The 19,842-nt window shown below is 32.4% G+C and overlaps 1 protein-coding gene across 5 annotated transcripts in view; it reads left to right on the top strand.

Moving 5' to 3' along the window:
* The window catches only part of REPTOR-BP (REPTOR-binding partner), a 29,238-nt gene extending 11,166 nt beyond the window's left edge, over nt 1–18,072 (top strand). For 3 of the 5 annotated variants that reach the window (XM_028180375.2, XM_028180585.2, XM_028180515.2), the window contains 3 exons: nt 3,059–3,206; nt 4,431–4,552; nt 5,162–18,072. In XM_028180375.2, the coding sequence (XP_028036176.1) occupies nt 3,059–3,206; nt 4,431–4,552; nt 5,162–5,269 (378 nt within the window). In that variant the 3' untranslated portion in view covers nt 5,270–18,072. The remainder of the gene's footprint in view (nt 1–3,058; nt 3,207–4,430; nt 4,553–5,161) is intronic. The other 2 variants (XM_028180448.2, XM_089739393.1) reach the window with 1 other exon arrangement.
* Nucleotides 18,073–19,842: the final 1,770 nt, after the last annotated feature.

Raw genomic sequence — 19,842 nt, 5'->3', positions numbered from 1 at the left:
CAAATAAAGGTCAGAGAATGATTTACTAACAACATAAACGATTCAAAGATTAAACTTACGTTTTTGTAAATCTATTTTGAAAATTGCTCTTTTTTCAATGAATATACAGTCAAAATCTGTTATAACGACATCGAAGGGACTGCTCATATTCAGTCGTAAAAACCGATAGTCGTTACAACCGGTGATGTTTAATCTGTATCGTGCAAGTACAAACAAATCGATAGGGAATTATTGGAAAAATATATTTATATAATACGCGATTTTTCTTCAATATTAATTTGTTTTATTTTTCTTTGCGACATTTTGAAAGTTTCACGAATAACTCCACAAAGTTTTGGTGCGTCTTGTGTATAGATAAGTAACAAACTAACTGAAGAGATATGAAGAAGCGGGCTTTGACTACCGCATGCACGTGTTTTGTTTCTAAGAATTAGAAAAGACCCTACACTAAACTAAATCCTATTGTTTTCTTTCCTGATTTTAAAAGCCATTGAAGACAAATGTGGTTACCTATTCAAATTGTTTACAATACAGCTTAGCCGGTCGTTCTAACAGATCTAATTCTCCGAAATATTAGTTAAATGTGGTCGTTTTAAGAGGTATGTCGTTATTAGCAATGTCGTATAAAGCAATGTTTTTAATAAGGCGGTCATATGGCATTCAGCCGGGACCTTTGTTCTAGGTTGTTATAACCGGCATGTTGTATTAAACGATGTCGCAGTAAACGGTTTTGACTGTAATAATAATATTTATATTGTACCAAAGCAAAAACAAAGTTTTGTTTAACTGTCTATTCATCTCTGCATACTGTGCAGAAAGAATCTCGACAATACGTCAATCAATTTGAACATGATATTCTGCATTCCCGATCCTGCGGACAGAATGGAAAGCAGTCGACGTCGCCCAAAACACGTCATCTCGGATCCTCCCGATCCACTAACGGTGCTTCTAGGTACCTCAAGCACCGGTCACCGTTCTCGTCGAACCCGTCGCTTGCGACGAAGGGCTCGACGAGTAAATTAACTCTCAGACACAGCCCACTGAGTTTCTCGCCGGATCTTCTCAGTGGGTCGCGTTTCCGATCCGGTGGTAGATTCTGCGAAGCACGGCTCTTGCTAGGGTTCGTGTTAGCAACGTCATCAGGTTTGAGCCCCGTGAGCTCACCTATAAAAGTTAGGGTTACGCTGAAATAGCCTCTCAAGGCTCTCAGCTTAGGTAGGAAAAAAAAAAAAAATGATATTCTGAAATATCCAACACTAATGATACTCTGTTTTTATGTCTATAAATGGTTGGCCACTGAAAAAACGTCGATGAATTCGAAAACTCATTTAAAATGGCGGACACAATCGGGTCTGACTATAAACAAATGAAATGATCTACGATATAAAATACCTTCATATTTGGGACGTGCCCAATCTTTCTTATTTATTCTTAAAGTAAATAAGCAAAACATTGTTTCATTTGAGTTGTCAGTTTTAGTTGAAGATAATGTTTTATTTACAATTGATACGCGCCTGCACTACGCACGATATCGCACTTAAACGAATACAATGCCCCGTTCTTCTATGAATTGTCTCTCATCTTGTACTTTAGTTTTCTACTATTAATACATGAAAGTATCCATAGTATAATATAATATATTTACAATAAAATTACAGCGTACTTTGACCAACTTAACTTTATTCTCGGCTAACCTTGCGTATTTGTGCAAGTTTCTTAATTAAAATCCCAATAGTCTTGAAATTTGAATTTTTGCGTACCAACCGCCTTTCTTGTTCTGTCGAAGCTTGATAAAATGCTTTTTTAAAACTTTTGATAATTGTTAATTGATTCTGTTCTCTTAGTTTAATTTGTGAATAAGTTCTTTTATTATGTCTCTGAGGGAAAGAAAGAAGAAAGGTAATAGTTTGTGTTAGTGCCTCGATTGCTTGATAAAGGAAATAAATGAACGGTCTTTAATGATAAATTACAATAAGATACAATACACTAAATATCGACGCTTGAAAGGCAAACGCGACTAAGCGACAATAACTGCTTTGTACATAAATGATAGGCAATACCTAACCATATTCGATGCGCAAAAAAATTTATTTCTAGGTCTATTAAAATAATTTCAATCCTACAGCTAGATCCGTTAAAATATAATTTTTTTCAGGTATTTCAACTTTAAATTAGTCTACTGTAAAGTTCACGCATTGTCGCTCAGTCACGTTTGCCTTTCAAGCGTCGATATGTATATATCTAGCTCGAAATGCTCTGCTTTAGTATCTACAAATAATGGAAATCTCTAATTTTATTAGGCGAACAATATGCTCGTCCGTCTGTCTCTCTATATTTTGAGCAACGTTGAAAGTCGAAAACTTTTAGTCGCGTCTGGTTGTTTTATTTTAATTTGGAACCAATTTGCTATGCAATTCCGAACTGACCCACTGATATCTCATGACTTTGTGTCTTTCAGTCATAACATGAGATCACGAGCGATCATCGACCCCTTCGCTTTAGAGGACATATTCACGTTACGCCGATGTATGCAAGGTCATTCAAGTATTAAAATAGGAAGGTGCACGGAAGATTTTTGTTATGTTGTAATATATACATAGTTTCTTTAGGCAACAAAATTATTCAATGCAAAGTGAATATTTTCTTTTACAGGCGACTACGCAAAATTTTTAATAGATCTAATTTAAAATTTTATAGATCATCTTGAATAAGAAATGCAATCTGTATCTCGGTTGTATTGATATCGGAATAAGAACAGAACTTGTGGTTTTCAAACTAAGACATTCAGCAAGATGGCATCCGCAAAACATTTAAATTTATATTCGACAGTTTTGATTTCTTCGACAACTGCTGCTACTGAAGTCGCTGTTGATAATGGATATGAGGATCTCCTTTCATTTATATGTGTGGAGACTCACCAGAAAAAACTTTAAGAGACTCTGATTGCGTTTAAAAGTGATGAAAGAGCGAACAATTGCTCCTAAGAATTAAAATGAGGCTTTTTGAAATTAGTTCTTTCTGCATAACTATATCTGAAACGTTTCTCATTGCTCTGCAGGAGTCCCTGGGTGGAGGGGTATACGGGTCAGTGGGTGCGTCGGGCGCGGAGGGTGGGGAGAGACGTGAGGGAGGCAAGCGGGGACGCAGGCCCGGTAGGAAGGCACAACTGGACAAACAGGACATGAAGGCTAAATTGGGTAGGTTGGGTAGGTCAAATTTATGGTATTTGAGTAATAATTTGTTGTGGACTCTTAGCAGTGGAACATTTAATGCTCTGTGGGCGGTATTCAAAGTGGGTGGCCGTGTTCTCAAGGCCAATGTCCAGTACCGTTTGACACCAAGTGGTCCTGATATGCCCTGCCATCTAATGTGGTCACTGGTGATCGATGTGGTGTGGTCACCGATGCATATGGAAATCAGCAATATCGAGGGCACAGGTGAGATGCTGGTCGCTGCTGACGACTCTTTCTACCCACTGAGTTTCTCGCCGGATTTTCTCAGCGGGTTACGATTCCGATCCGGTGATAGATTCTGCGAAACACTGCTCTTACTGCAAACTCTCTCAGGTTGAGCCCGTGAGTTTACCTACCCGTCTGCAAGAAGCTGGAATAGCCCCTGAAGCTACCAGAGAATAAGTAGGGGAAAAAGCATTTTTTAAAAAGCTGTTCTAGAATTTCATGTCAGATGCTCAGTTTACACCGTGGAGGGCTTTTTCATTCCAGTTCCGAATTGGACGTGACCAAAAAAACCAGAAAACGCTCGGCGGACAGTGGTCATAAATAGTTTTAAGTAGTATAACACTGGACTTCATGATGGGGGGTGGTACGATAGAGATGAGAGGAACATCTCAAACAATGTCTCTCTCACTCTAATGAACTTCTGTATAAAAGCTCAGTACAGCAGTAGGATATGGACTGGAAGTATGAATTTGGCTCTATGGCACACAACCCATTTTTGTGAGATCTACATAATAAGCGAACAATACAATTGAGATTTTGACCACATTTGTCGATGCAATAAAAAAAATGACTCCTTTTTTTTATTGCTTAGATTGATGGACGAGCTCACAGTCCACCTGGTGCTAAGTGGTTACTGGAGCCCATAGACATCGACAACGTAAATGCGCCACCTTGAGATATAAGTTCTAAGGTCTCAGTATAGTTACAACGGCTGCCCCGCCCTTCAAACCGAAACGCATTACTGCTTCACGGCAGAAATAGGCGGGGTGGTGGTACCTACCCGTGCGGACTCACAAGAGGTCCTACCACCAGTAATAAATCTCCTTTCTGTCTTTGAGAAATTCCGCCATAGAAAAAGAAGTATTCGTAAGCATTTCTGATCTTTCTAGATTGTTTTATTTTCGATCTGCTAAAGCACATAATTATTTAACGAAGTCTTTAATAATCATAATATTATCTATGCAATTTTAGAACGCAGCCGACAGTCGGCTCGCGAATGCCGCGCCCGTAAGAAGCTCAGATACCAATATCTGGAGGAGCTGGTGGCTGACAGGGAGCGATCCGTTTTGGCGCTCCGGAAGGAACTTGACAAGGTGAGTTCTAAAAACAAATAATTCAATTTTTTTTTGACTTCGACGAACTCCATGACCGACTTACGTGTCTGACAGCCTACTGTGCCCTAGGGTTGCAACAATGTATCAAGTACAATAAAAAAATCCGGGTTGTTTTCTTTTTTCGAAAATATTGTCAGGAGATAACGAAAAAATAGTGGGTGACTTACAGAAGCAGCGATGTGCTCGTTAACTTCCTAGATGTCAAATACTAGAGTCCGGCGTGTAGCTGAAATAGCCTCTTAGGCTATCAGCGAATAGGCAGGGGGAAAAATTCGTCGCTGTCTCACAAAATTTGGTTTCTTGTTCGGCGGACATCTTGTGACCACCGCAGTCCACTAGTCTGATCATAGTTGCAGGCCTGGCCTTCAACGCACTAACATCGTTAATCAATCATAGCAGAAAGTAAATAGTTCAAGCTATTAGCTATACCTGTCGTAAGCCCAAATGAGCTCATAAGATTGAGCCTGTCGTAAGCCCAAATGAGCCCCTATGAATTTAATATTGCTGCATATCTCAAGGTCTACCTTAGAATTTACAGCGACTATCGAGGTTTTTTTAAAGATTAGAAATTAATTGTTCTGCCAACAGTACTACAAATGGAATATGGAATTGGATCAAGGTCGGATGCCCGAGGGGCTGGAGGCGGTACTCCAAGAGATCGGAGCCGTAAAACAGGAGGAAACAAAACCGTTTTAAATCTTCTTATTTATTTCTAAATCTCATAACCAATTCTTAGTGATTATAATTAATAAATTAGTATTTTGTACTTGTAAGCTGTAGCAATTCATACACTATTTTTAGAATTGAAAAAAAAATATACATATTTTACTTCAAAAAATATGTAATCGATGTTTAGATTAAACGTATTTAGAATGACGTCATTTACTCTTAGACGAGAACCGGTCACAAATTAAAACAATATGAAAATTAATGAAATGATTTTAGATTAATTTTTTCAAGTATGGTCATATCTTGCGTTGCATTTGAATTCCTTGTAAAGTTCCTTGAAGATTCGAAAAATCGGCATTGTCCATGCGCCATCAGACTTTCCTTTTTTAAATTCTTTTCTATTTTTTTAACATGGTAATAAAATAAATAAATAAAATAAATCGTTAGGTTGTACAATCTGTGGCTGGTTCCTTTTTGTATGATCGTATCCATTACACATTAAGTATTTTTTAAATGTTCATAATTTAAGAATGTAAATATTTTGTTCAATACCAAGAATTTGTTTTACTTCTACTCTTCCGTGAGGTATGTGATAAGTTTCAAAATTAATATTCGATATTAATATGAATGTGCTTTAAATTAGCCGTTTACGGATAGGCAGTATTTTAATGTTTTTAGTCTCGTAAGACGTAAATTAGGGGTAACTGGCTCTCAAAGTTTGATCGCAGCTTGCGTTCGATACATAGATTGAATACGTTCAGGAAATACGAGGGAGAGGCCTAAGTTCACCAGGATTCCATCCCATGCGAAGCTATAACAACATACAATAAAATGTAGTTGCTATAACGTATATTGTTTCAATAAAAATAGTCGATCGAAACATTCATCCCATCGTAATAATTCAATAGAAAACGAATCTCAAAGGTCTCATCTACCTTTTTGGTTGGAAAAAAAAAAAAAAATTTGGATACCACATGCTATTTTTAGTGAAAAACAAACGTTATAGGAATTGCATTAACGCACGTGACTCGTACATTGATGCGTCAAGGTTCAGTGAAATAAATTATTTATGATCATCAATAGAGTTTTGGCCCCAATTTGACTACCGCTGAACTTCACAATTGCTTACTGCGCTCTGAATATGGTTTTCGGTATGTACGTGTTTCTCTATCCCTTTCTAATGTGAGCGTTAGAAGAGGACGACAATAATGTCGCGATCCCACGCGAGACCGACGTGACGGCATGCGTCGAAAACTGCATTCAGTAAAATATGCGCTTATTCGCGTCGTACAAACCGATTGACATAAAATCACATTTTAAAGAAGACGCCGTTTTGAATGAAAGAAGTGATGAATTAGAAAATAACTGACCGAATTCGAATAATAAACATGGCCGCCATTTTACAAACAAGATCTGTTTGAAGTCACGTACGATTGTAAAATTTGTGAGGGATTTTTGTGAATTTAGTAGTTTATAAAGTAAATTAAAAAAAAAAAAAACTTGTAAGCTATATCACCAATGTCGACACGTCACCAGGGATACTATTGAAGTAGTTTCGTGCTAAATGAAAATATTACCTTATGTCTATATAGTAAAGGTGATTAATTAATAACTAATAATTAGTAATATATAATTAAAAACGTTTTAGCGTCGTCATAGATGAGATACTCGTCAAGTGAGTGATAAAATCATAGTTATTGAGTTTAAATAGTAATTTAGCATTAGATTTTAATTCGGTTTTGTTGGGATTTGTTAGCTGTAAACTATATTTAAAAAAAAACGATAAACAAATCTAGGGTCTGTCATAATCTACTCATAATATATAATGTACTTACAGTACAATAATACCTCTGCGCGTTCTCTTTTGGAAACAGACGAATGGTCAATTTAATGATTTTTAACAGGTTGATTTTTTATTTACAATATTTGTAACTTTGAATGCATCAACCAGCTGTGGATGAAACACGAATAAATGAATTTTGAAAGTGGATAACTAAAGGAGTTAAAGTTTTTTTTTTTAATCTTGAAATACGCTAAAGTCACTGCGGAAGCTTTGTTAACTTTGTCTATTGTCTCTGTGGCTGCAAAAGTCTAGAAATTCTCCACAGCTAACAGGTCTCATTCAATTAAAATAGACTTATGTAACTTTTAGATGTTTTCAATAATTTAGATTCCTGAATGTTGTGCTAGACATTTTCGGTGTACACATAAGACATTGTCATGGCACAAGATTAATTTATAAGCATATTCTTATTTAGGAAATAAGTCCGATGTGATATTTATTTTTCTTATACCTTAGTAAAAGTTTCACGGATTTTCGATTAGATTTACATTAAATATTGTTTAAAATATACATTGTAACGTTCTTAACGATATGCCAACATCAAAGAGTTACAATAATTGAGTTTTTGGTGCAAATAAGACAGTCGGAAGTGACGTCATGTACATAGACAGTTACTTGGACCAACAGATTAGAACCTTAATAGTTTATGTATTAGTTCTGATTTCGTATATATAATAAAAATTTTTGTACATTCTATTTTTTTTTAATCAATAATATGGTTTTGTTACGTTTCTTAATCAATATGATAAGCGTTTATATTTTTTAATATAAAATATAATTTTTATGCAGCCGGTGTTAATTATATATTACGTCGAATGTTATTTTTAAGATTGATTTCAATTGCTTCCTGCGTTCAATTATTAGAATTTTATAATTTTATTGTTATGTTTTTGAATTTTGTAACGTCATCGGGGGTGAGTTTTTTTTCTTTCGTATTTGTAACTTTTATATTATTTAAGGGATAGTTTTAAAAAAACCTTTGTAAAATATATAATATATGCAGGATAAATGAAAAAAAACTATTTAGTAGGTATGTCAATAGACTTTTAAGGTAGTATTTAAGTATTTGATTCCTAAAAAGCACTCCTTAATTTAGAGAAGAAAGTAAAATTGTTTATGTGCCTCTTTCGCGTTTGGGGACCATCTTTTTTTGAAACTGCTGTTATTTCAGTACTCAGCAAACTTTCATCACACACAGTATAATGTTACAGAAACATCTGAATCAAAGAAGTCGTTTTAGATGAAAATAAACTTGAGTGGTTTTCGGACATTTGAACTTATTTTGGTAATCGCGGATATCTGACATTTATATTTGAAAAAAAAAATGGAATCGGAAAATAATAAAAAAATAGTCACACGAATGTTTGTCCGATGTAGGAATCGAACTCGCACCCCTCGATCTGACAGCCAAGAGCGCTAACTTCTGCGCCACAGTGTCGCTCACTATTGCGCAGTTCTCTTAGCTCAAACATTCTAGACATTTGTGATTACGTGTTATTAATACATTTATGTTGTCCCACTGTGCGCGTTATCGGATAACAAAATACAATAGAACGTAAATATCTCTTTAATTCTTCTAAAGATTCCTTTTTTAACCTCTGACTAATCAATTACTGAAAGGCGCATCAAGTGATCTATTGAAATAGAAAATAACACAGAGCCCTTTCCAGAATTAACATTGACAAAGGTTGATGCTGAAATGGCTACAGGCAAAAGATTTAGTCACTTACGTAAACTGAAACTATGTCGTGAAATTTCTTTAAAAACTGATGTAACCAAACTCGACTAGGGCACGCTAATACAATTAGATTTTAAAGAAAAAAATATACCTATTTATTCAAGGTACCTTGTACATAAGAATGGTATATGTTATATATTATATAGCATTAGATTAAAAAGTAGATTTTATCGTAGCCGTTAATCTTTAAGAAAAAAATCCATACGAAATGGTATTAGATGGTTATGTAATGTATTGAATATTATTTTTATTGCAATGTTGTTTTTTTTTTCTTTAGCCTTAAGTGATTGCGTTAGCGTGAGGTGAAAAGGTACAAAGTATCTTTCTTTGATTTACACATTGCAAGACACTACGTTCATTCTAAGCTTAAAGGTAATTAATTCGTTTGTGAACGGTTTTTTAATTTTAATGTTATCGCGATACGTAGAAAGTTATCTTTAAGTTTTAACGTTTTTAATGTTTAACTCTTAAACCGAGAGCTTAAAATCTCAAAACAAAGTTTAATTCAGTGAAATAATGGATATGATTAGACAATTACATTTAAAGATGTTCCGTTAAATTGTTTTTGATTTGGAGATTTTAAAGATTTTTCAATTTTTACTTTTGCCTTAAAACCTTACGTCTTTCGTGCGTGCCTATATCGGCAATCCGCCTTAGTTTAAGTTTCAGTCGTTTTGTAAGTTAAATAGTGGTTTCTTAAATTTAAATTTGTTAATTTTAATATAAGTTTATGTATTCCGTTTTTTTTTTGTAATATTTCGCATATTTAGCATAGTTTATTCTCTATGGATATACGTATTAGATTTATTATAATATGGGAACCAGAGAATTTTTTTTTTTCTTACAGTATTTCCTTAATAGGAAAAGCAAGGGGATCTAAGCCCATACAGCCTTGTCTGTTCGATTAATGAAACCAGAGAGAACACGTATGTATTAGTTGAGACAGGTTTTGAGACAGATCAAAATATTCTTATTAAAATAGTAAACTTCAAAAGTGACGTTTCGTATTCCGGCGTAAATTTAAAGTAACATGTTAAATACGCAAATAAAAAAATTATATAAGGCATAATTTCCACAGAATTATCACAGAGCAGTAATTTGTAAACTGACAGTAAAACATCACATACTAAACTTGCACACCGTATTTCAATTTCAAGTCGATTCGCATTGAATAGTCTTGCAACGCGGAACACTTTTGAATCAGCCACAAAACATGGTTGAAAGCGTTTGTTCTTCATTATGGAGTTTATATTGACGTCACCATTATTGAAAGAGAGAGAGGCATGCAGAAAGTGGAGGATTGCTGAGTTGCATTCAACTATTATGTTTTGCTAGTGCTAACCAACTGGCAGTACTTAATATCTCATATAGAAACGATTCAGTCATTTTTATGTGTATAATGAAAAATTACAAGCTATTTATTGGTCCTGTGATAACGTTTGAGGCGATGACCAGATGAGTGACGAGCAGGTCTTGTCTTTTTGGTTGTTTAGCCTTAGCCTCCCAACTGAATTGATTTTTACGTTAGAAAACGAATATAAGCAATAAGACCGAAAGAGAAACGTGACCCGTCTGGAATCGTCCCTAGTCACCACAATAATAATAAAAACGCGATTAAAACTATATATACATTCTGTACTTCCAAATCATTCTCGGGAATTTCTGGAAATTTCCAATTGCAAAAATAATAAATTTTCTCTTAAAATATCTCAAACTAATCTGGTTCTCATATTATCTTATATATATGTAGCAGTATATCTTAGAACTTATATTTAAGACAAAGGGCGCATAAATAGTAAAATTGTTTGAATATATCCTATTTCTGCGCCCTCCATAGAAGTTTATTGCATTTTATGTTCCAAATTTACAAAAATTTCATGGCGATTTCTGTCAAATGTCTATGATATAAAAGGCTGTCACTAAGAGAATAATTCAATATACACGTATCAATTGGTGGATGTAAAATGCAATAAAACATTCTAGATACAAAAATACTTCATACAACCTAATGGGAAACCACCTCACTAAACTAAAACTAGTTTATAATAATTGATAAAAAAATTAGTTTAAGGTAGAATCTAAGAAAAAAATTGTATATTAAAAATGAGCGCTGCACGTATCAGATATCATTGTAGAGAAATATTAATATCTAATACTTAAGAATAATATTTTTGGACTGTTAAAAAGGTAGCTTTTATAAAAAAAAACATAAAAATATATATAAAAAACGTTTTTCTAATAATACAGTGGACGTAGATGTAACTTTGCAATTTATGACACAATGTAGGAATACACTAGGCGGCAAGTTTATATACTAACTTCTGATCATTCTTAACGCAATCAATGCTTTAGAATAATTATAAAATCCAAACTAATTCTAGCTCTTGTCGAGCCTTGTTAAGGCGTTCACTGTTTTTTTTTATGCGGTTCGTTCCCTCACGCGGACAACCCTAATTAATAAAGTTTCATATGTGACAATCAAATTGAGGAGACCTGAATTGCATATTGAAACTTCAGTTTTTAATGCATCATCTATTTAGGATATTCTGGTGAACGAGTGAGCTCATAGCCAATAGCTATCGGAGATTATAGACCTCTCAACGTGAACTACTTACCAAAAACCAAGGAAGGTCGCAGTTGTAAAGCGTTACGGCCGCCTCACTCTTCAAACCTGAACGCATGCTAAGCGCGCACCAATCTTTATTGCATTTCGAAATTCATGGACACTTGTGATTGCATTTTTTTTTTTTAAATCTACCCTCCAAACTCAAAGTTGCATCTAAATCTATTCGCTTGTAAATATGCTTCGTTTTTTATTAACATCTACTTAAGAAAATAACGGAAAATGACGGTTCGCGAATCCAGTGATAGTTAAGGGAAAGACGCAAATGAAACGCGCACTAGTATTAAGGTACTTAATAATTACATAATTACATTAAGTTTATCGAAGAAGGCCTGTTCAATGTTTATTTATTTGAAGAGCCTCGTTCAAGTGAGCTACACTTCATAGATATAAGGTACGAATCGATATTTTTGTGAATATTCAGTATTTCAATCGACCATATAAATATAGCTAAGGAATACATTTTTATTGTTTTAATGCGTTGCGTTGATGTAGGTCTATGTAACGGTTACTACGTGCGAGACCAATTTTAGATTGTAGACCAACATCAATATTACTTGTGTTACCTTTGTAGACAGACCTGCGTGTGTAGACACGGCCCGTCTAGTTGTGAGTGCTGTGTGCTCATTGCGAGTTTTTTAACGTTCTCGATAGCGTAAAAGTTAACTCAAATTTGTATGGAGTTGGAACGTTTGCCTACGTTTTCCGCTAGGGGCGCTGTTTCAACTGCATACAAATTTGAGTTAACTTTTACGCGATCGAGGACGTTAAAAAACTCTCACTAAGCTCACTGATCGTCGCTCATGGACGTGAGCAATCCCAGAGAAATAGTCAAGCTGCATCTTAAGTAAATTCCATGACTGTATTATATATACTATATAATATGTATATCGAGGGGTGAAAGGCGTTTTTGTTTTGATTTAACCGACATTATTGCAACTTTACTAGATAGACATTTAAAGTAAAAAATTTAGAAAAAATAATATGACCCAAAAACTTCTTCGGCTGTTGGAACGGGGTAAACGTCATTGAAGTTCAATTAAAAATATCGAACCGTTGATGCTAATCTATATATAATATACATATATATAATGAGTTGCTGTTCGTTAGTCTCGCTAAAACTTGAGAACGGCTGGACCGATTTGGCTAATTTTGATCTTGAATTATTTGTGGAAATCTAGAGAAGGTTTAAAAGGTAGATAAATATGAAAATGCCCGGAATTAAATAAAAATAACAATTTTGTTTTGCCTTTGATGTGTCCCCGTCGGACAGATTCCTTTTGTTTGTTTTAAGTTTATTTTATACAAAAGTTTAGGTCTTTTGGAACGAAGTTCCTTATCGCGCGTTGTGAAAGGGGGCTAGACGGAAAAAATTCTTACGAAAAGTTGTCACGACACTTTTTAGATCCGTCATTCTGACCAATCAACGTGTAGGCGCTTATCGCGTGGCATTGCTCGTATCCGATTGGTCCGCGTAATGAGTACAGTTTCTCGAGATAGCGTTTCAACAATAGTAATTTAGTTCATAGTATTGTTTTTTTCTTCTTCATAATGCCGTAATTTATTATTATAACTTAAAAAAAAAATTACAATTCCTTCACTAATTAATCGAAAGGAACTTCGTTCCATCCGGGTGTCCCTTGACACCTCTGAAGTTTTTTTTATTTATCGATTGAGGCACTACGAAGTCTGCCGGGTCAGCTAGTACCAAATAAAACCTTTAATTACAAAGATAAATGTCGCTTAACTAAATTGCCTTTACCCCTCGACACAAAGATTTTATCACAGGGCCGTATTTCATATTTAAAAATCATTTAAGTCGGACAGTAATTTATTTAAATACTTAAGTAGTTACATAATTAATTTAAGTTACATAAAATAAGCATGTAAGTAAAAATAACCTGTTCTTCTAAGTCAGATATGTAGCGTTTAGAAAAGATTAAGCATTTCATGTATTATATTTTTGGGTAATGCGTTTTTTTTTATATACTGGTAAATAATAATGTTATATAGGCATTAGTTCTTACGGCCGTAATGAACATCTATCGAAAGTTTAATGACTCACCAATAACGTAATGCAGATATAGATAAGGATATTTATTGTCTGACGGTTCTCCTATCGACTAAACTTCGAATTACGATAGGAAATGTCCATTTTGCCCACCCAACGAATAATTAACATGAAAATAAGTCAACTACTACTTACTATATGGCAACTTGAAAATATATATTTTGCGCAATATTTCCTTCATTAATAGTATTTCTGTTTTTATAGATACGTTATGAAAATACTCAAGCCAGATAAAAAAAAAATTCAAATAGGTATATTCTGATTTATATAGTCGAGATCCAGAATAAAGGGGTAAATGTTGTTAAATCCAATTTTCCCTTCCACTTGTACAATAATTAAGTAAACAGATCTCGAAAGTTGATCTCAACATACTTGTCGTCTAGTTATCTAGTAAACTAATCTAATTTGAGTATTAAATATTTGTTTACGAAAGCTGCACCTTAAAATCATTCGACTGTCTGTGAAATAAAAAATATGTAAAATGTATAATGAAAAAAAAAAATTGTCACTTAGATATTTTGTTCATTACGATCGTTTTGTAAATAAATAAAAATACAGAATTATTATATACAGTTCATACAATGGAAATATGTATATTAAAATAGTTTGTTAATAGTAAGTATGTATACATAAGACATATATTTTTCTATGAAACTGTGACATTTCTAGAGTCCATACAGAATTATTTAGTTTTTAAGTGTAAATATAGTATTAAAGGATCTATAACAAAATTTCTTAATCACTTGATGCTATTTTTTAGTATTAATTTTACGAAATGTTGAGGTATTCTTAAATGCAAGAAAAAAATAGATATATTTCATAACTGTTTTACAAATTCTCCGCTAATAATTGAAGTCTCGAAGAGTAACTTCTTCAAGATCTATTTGAAATAGCAACATGTAATAATAAAGTATCTACAAACAGTAGTTAATATTTTTGTGTTTAGTACAACAGGAATTCGGAGGTGTTTTGAGTTTAAACAGTTTTTTTTTTTAAAATTCGAACGACTTCGAATTGATTTCGCGAATCCCATTAAAACCAACCATAAACTGAATAAAATTGAAACAACACCAAACAGTAGCTAAAATATCATTTAATGGCCCAAGATAATATTCAATAAACGATGTAAAGGCAGCTTTTGATAATGCGCTGAAAGATTCAGAACGAAGCCTCCAATGAACACTACTCTAACTAAAAATTTTGAAATTTTCGTTTTTCACGCAAATCGCTTCACTATTTCAAAAGTATTACAATTAATCATTATTGATGGAGTTCGAAGCAAGAGTAAATCAGATAGTTACACAAAAAAACCATAAATACATCTGCAATAATAAAGATTTTATCAACTTTTTTCGTTTAAACGCTCCTCCTGTAAATCTACAAATTTGGAGTTAGCGTAGTGTTCATTGGAGGCATCGAAAAGATTCAGTTATTTTATTGTTTATTAGAATGATAACTTTCATTTGATTTTTAAAAATCAGTCCTAAGTAGTTCATGGCTATTACGGAATTCCGAAGTATAAACTAATAATTGAATATTCACTTTTACTATGTACTTTAAAAAGTACCTTCACGTACAAATGACATAAGTATTTCATTAATTATATAATGCACAGTTTTTTGCTTCCCATAAATTTAAAAACATGTTTTTAAAACAAGTTTTTAAATTAAAATAGATTGTAAATTTTATTAAATTTAAAAATTGAAGTCACATTTTAAAATAATGATACCATTAAATTGAATTATTAAAAAGTTAAATGTAAATCATAGTAGCATTTTGTGAATAGGTATCTTCATTCTTGGTTACCTAATGTTTTCAAGAGACTAAAAAACCTTAATAGTATACAACTCGATTGTAATGAGTATAATCGCAATTTTTTATTTGCTACGATAATATTAATTTGTAATCAAACATTAAAAATAAAAATATGTTTTTATGTACATACATTCACGATTAGTTGTGCTATTAATCTAGAATAAGTATTGTAGATTATAGAATTAAACATTAAGAAATGTATTTGTGTATATTTTAACTATACATTATATTTCTATATTTTTTTAAATATTAAGCGTATTATTATTTTAATATTAAGAATCACGACTCGTCGGGCTATTAAATAGAATAAGTTTTATAGATTAGAAAATTTATATTTAAAAAATGTATGTAATTAAGCAATATTTTTCGACATTTTAATGATTTATATATAGTACATATTTAAATATTAATGAAATTGGAAAAACAAAAATATTACATCTAAAATCTCGCTGAGAATGTATTTTTCTGCAAATTAGTATTTAAGAATCACGACCCTTTGGGCTATTAAAGTACTGTAGTTGAAAAAATAAATTTGGATGTTTAATTAAGAAATATCTATCTAATATATATACACTTTCAATTTTATGTGAAAATATGAATAATTGTACAAATAATATTATAAAAACGTCACTGAAACGTATCATTAATATAAGGATTACTTAATTTCGATGCCTCCAATGAACACTACGCTAACTCCAAATTCGTAGATTTACAGGAGGAGCGTTTAAACGAAAAAAGTTGATAAAATCTTTATTATTGCAGATATATTTATGGTTTTCTTGTGTAACTATCTGATTCACTCTTGCTTCGAACCCCATCAATAATGATTAATTGTAATACTTTTGAAATAGTGAAGCGATTTGCGTGAAAAACGAAAATTTCAAAATTATGAGTTAGAGTAGTGTTCATTGGAGGCATCGATTTAATAGGCAACGTTTAATAAAGAATATGATACATGTATTGGATAAAATAGATTTCATATGGTACTGGTGGTATGGTATTTCAAAATCTTTTCGTCTGTAATTATTTATTTATTGTTGTACGAGGGAAGTCGAGGTCGCGGCTCACCTGTAGTTTGGTGTGATTAAAGTCGTAGACACCGCTTTGTGACTGTCGCCACCAAACTTCAGACACAGGTCGAAAAGTAAGTCTTATGTGGCGTCAGTTCTAAAATTTGAAGTAAAACGCGTTGTTGCTTCCCGGAAGAAATAGCTAGGATGGTGGAGCGGAAATTGGGCAGACACTACGCCCCAAAAGAATTTTCAACAACTTTTATTTCCCGAACATTTTCTTCAAATCGTCGTTGTCAAACCAAAATCTGCTTGCTATGTGCACTTTTGAGATTTTTACTTTTTGACCTTTTCATATAGTTCACAGCTCTATCTACCGTATAAAAAAAGTGTTATGTGTCTATGTGTAGCTTTAATATTTATCTATAGGTTTCATTTGATATAAAAAATTCAAAATTCCTGTTCCAAAAGTTCCTAAAAATTCACTTATATAAAATTTTATACAAAAATATTTTTAATCGTTGATTCCAAATAGAGTTTTTGCACATAGCAGATTTTGGTTTGACAGCCACGAAATGATATTTGAAGACATGAGTGGATGAAGGGGATATGATACAATTTGTTAATTTTGAGAAAACGGGCAAAAAACTCGTGTTACTTGTACTTTATCTTCGTATATAACTCCTTCATCACATGCAATTTTCTAAAAATAGCCTTTAAACCTTTAGAGTTTTAAGGTCTAATATGGTTTATAAGCACATAACACCTTCATACAATGTGAAATCTCTAACAATCTTAAAAATGGTACTTAACCCCTTCATACACTCATGTCTTCATTTATCTTCATGCAATATAATTAAATAAATCAGATTTTCAATAAGGTACCTATTGAGTAGACCCTTTAGGCAGTTTCAAATTTCTTTTAAGCGAAGGATACTAATTAATCAAAATAATTTATAACCGATTATAAATATTTAAATAAAATAGTATTTTTTCAAATTAGTCATAAGGAATCACGACTCGTTGGACTATTATATAGAATAAGGAAACAGATAATAAAATAGAATAACACTTTGTTATTATTTAAGAATAATGATACCTTTACAAATAGGGTTGTTAGAAAAAAAATGTACATAATGTAGAAAAAAAAATCGCGAAAGCGTAATGTCAGTTTTTATTGTACTACATTTAATGGAAATAAAAATAAAAACTAGATTTATAGGCTTGGTTAGCTGACGATAATTCGATTTGCCTAAACTGGGGAATTGATTAAGGAAAATTTCTCGTAGGTATCTCAAGGCGATGATTAAACATAAAAATTTCTCTACGTTATTAAGACTATAATATGAATGTAAAGTATAATAGTGTATATATTTTTTAATCTTAATATTAATGCGGACCCCGGGCTCAATGAGCTTAATCGTAGTGTTTAGATATTTACGGCTTGAAAACTGATCAATTCAGTTTTCACCGTATGCAGTAGGTAATAAATAGTTAAGGCATAAAAATAAGTGTTTTGAATTAAATTTATTCTATGTTTTTAAAACATTTAATTTAATATCCCGATCCTTTGATGACAATGCCAATAAAACTAAAATAGCAAATAATATTGTGCCGTGACAATTCTTATATTATAGTATTAATAAATAGGATATAATATATTTCTTAAAATAACATTTTCAATGTGGAAACTGTGTCGTAGTTTGTGAAATAAATAATGTCCAAAATAACATGTCTTTTTTTTTCGAATCCTTTGTTCGTAATTTTCATTGTTTTCTAAGGAGGTAACTTTAATTAACATGAAAATAATAAATTTCCCGGTCTTTAAAACTTTTTCAATTGGAAAACTTTGATATCAACTTGGTGAAACTGTCGATTCGATTCTCTGCTCACCGTTCTTTTGTCTATGCTCGAGCTATGTAAAAAGGGAGAATAAAGTTATTTTTGAATTTTTCCGTTTTCTTATTACATTTTTTTTTCCATTTTCGCTCGTATTAGAAATATAATTACATAAACTACTAACTACACTTACGAATTAACTCTTACTATTATGCCACTCGCACGATTCTCTCAAAACTCAAGTTTTTAATGTCATTTATATATTAATATCCACGTTTCAAATACTTTACAGTTTTCGTTGTCACGGGCGATTTTGTTTATGAACAAATTCCTCTTGAATAAAAAGCTTATTTAAAAAAAAAAAAATTTCGATGCGTATTAATTCCGAGTGGAAATTCAAATTTAATTCTTATTACAGTATAAAATAGTTATTGAAGCTTATTACATAATTTACCACCACTACATAAATCATTCACGTTACTTATCAAATCTATAAATAAATAGGCAAAACATCTAAGTACTCGTACTAGTATTTACTTCTCTGTTTACGAACAGATATAATTTTTCTTTTTGCTTTGTAGCTAATAAAGAACTTTAGGGTGATTATTTCATTTTTTATAATCATACACTGAAAATCGTCAGACGTTTTTGAAAATGTCTAAAACAAACGAAACAACGTAATGAATTAGTACTATATTTTATGTATTAAAATAGCCAAAAAAGTGTCAGTGATTATGCTTGAATTTTATAACACCTATTTTATGGACTCGAGTTGTTCTTAGGGTCATCTCGTTGATTTTGTGCTTGATGTATTTGAAGATTGTTGTTGTCTCAGCTGCTTGTCAAGTTTCGTAAGAGATTTGTGTGTCACTGATTTCACACCGGTAAACGTTTCTCGGAATGCCAAACGGTATCTGCAAAATCCAATTGATGGACGTAAATATTGTACTTTTTTATTACTATATTTGGGCTGTATTCCCGAAAAAACGATCTAATAAAGATAATACATATTTTTTAAACTTTGATCTTGTTTTTATTTTCATGCTAAATTCTTCCACCAGGCAATATTGTGTTCTTGTTTGGAGTGAGTGGCGGAATTTGCTTTGTTGATGTCTATGGGCACCGGTTTCCTCTTCACACCAAGGGTGCGTGAACTCGTTGACCGGTCTAAGCAATTAAAAAATATTTTTTTAGGTTAGGTTTTTATAAATATTTATTACTTACTTCGTACCTTTAGAATTGAAGTAGCTTAATCCAAAATTCTTGCTTGTTGGTAAACGCCAAGAGTTTAATTGAAGACTTGTAATTTTTAGTTTCGATTTTAATACTTTAAGCCTAAAGCGCATACCTAAAGTTCAAGGTATGCCTTTGATTTAAAAAAGACGGAAAGTGCACTTTATTCTTGTGTAGTAGGCTAAAATTTAAATTTAATTTTGAATTGTAAAAAAAATATTTTATGAGCTGCTAGGATACGTGTTTATAAGTCGTTCAAAGTATAAACCTCATTTCCTTAAAAAAATTATTTAAGTCATTTCAACTCTAAAGGTGCGACTTGGTTACAATTCAATTTTTGATTTTTAGAAAATTATTACTTATTGATTTTCTTAAAAAAGTTATAAAAACTCACCTTTTACTCATAACATTGTATAGTATAGGATTAG

This window comes from Bombyx mandarina, chromosome A1, assembly GCF_030267445.1.
Source record: "Bombyx mandarina strain Sakado chromosome A1, ASM3026744v2".
Lineage (NCBI taxonomy): Eukaryota > Metazoa > Arthropoda > Insecta > Lepidoptera > Bombycidae > Bombyx > Bombyx mandarina.
Note: the sequence above shows the minus strand (reverse complement) of the source record. Positions and strands in the feature narration are given on the sequence as shown.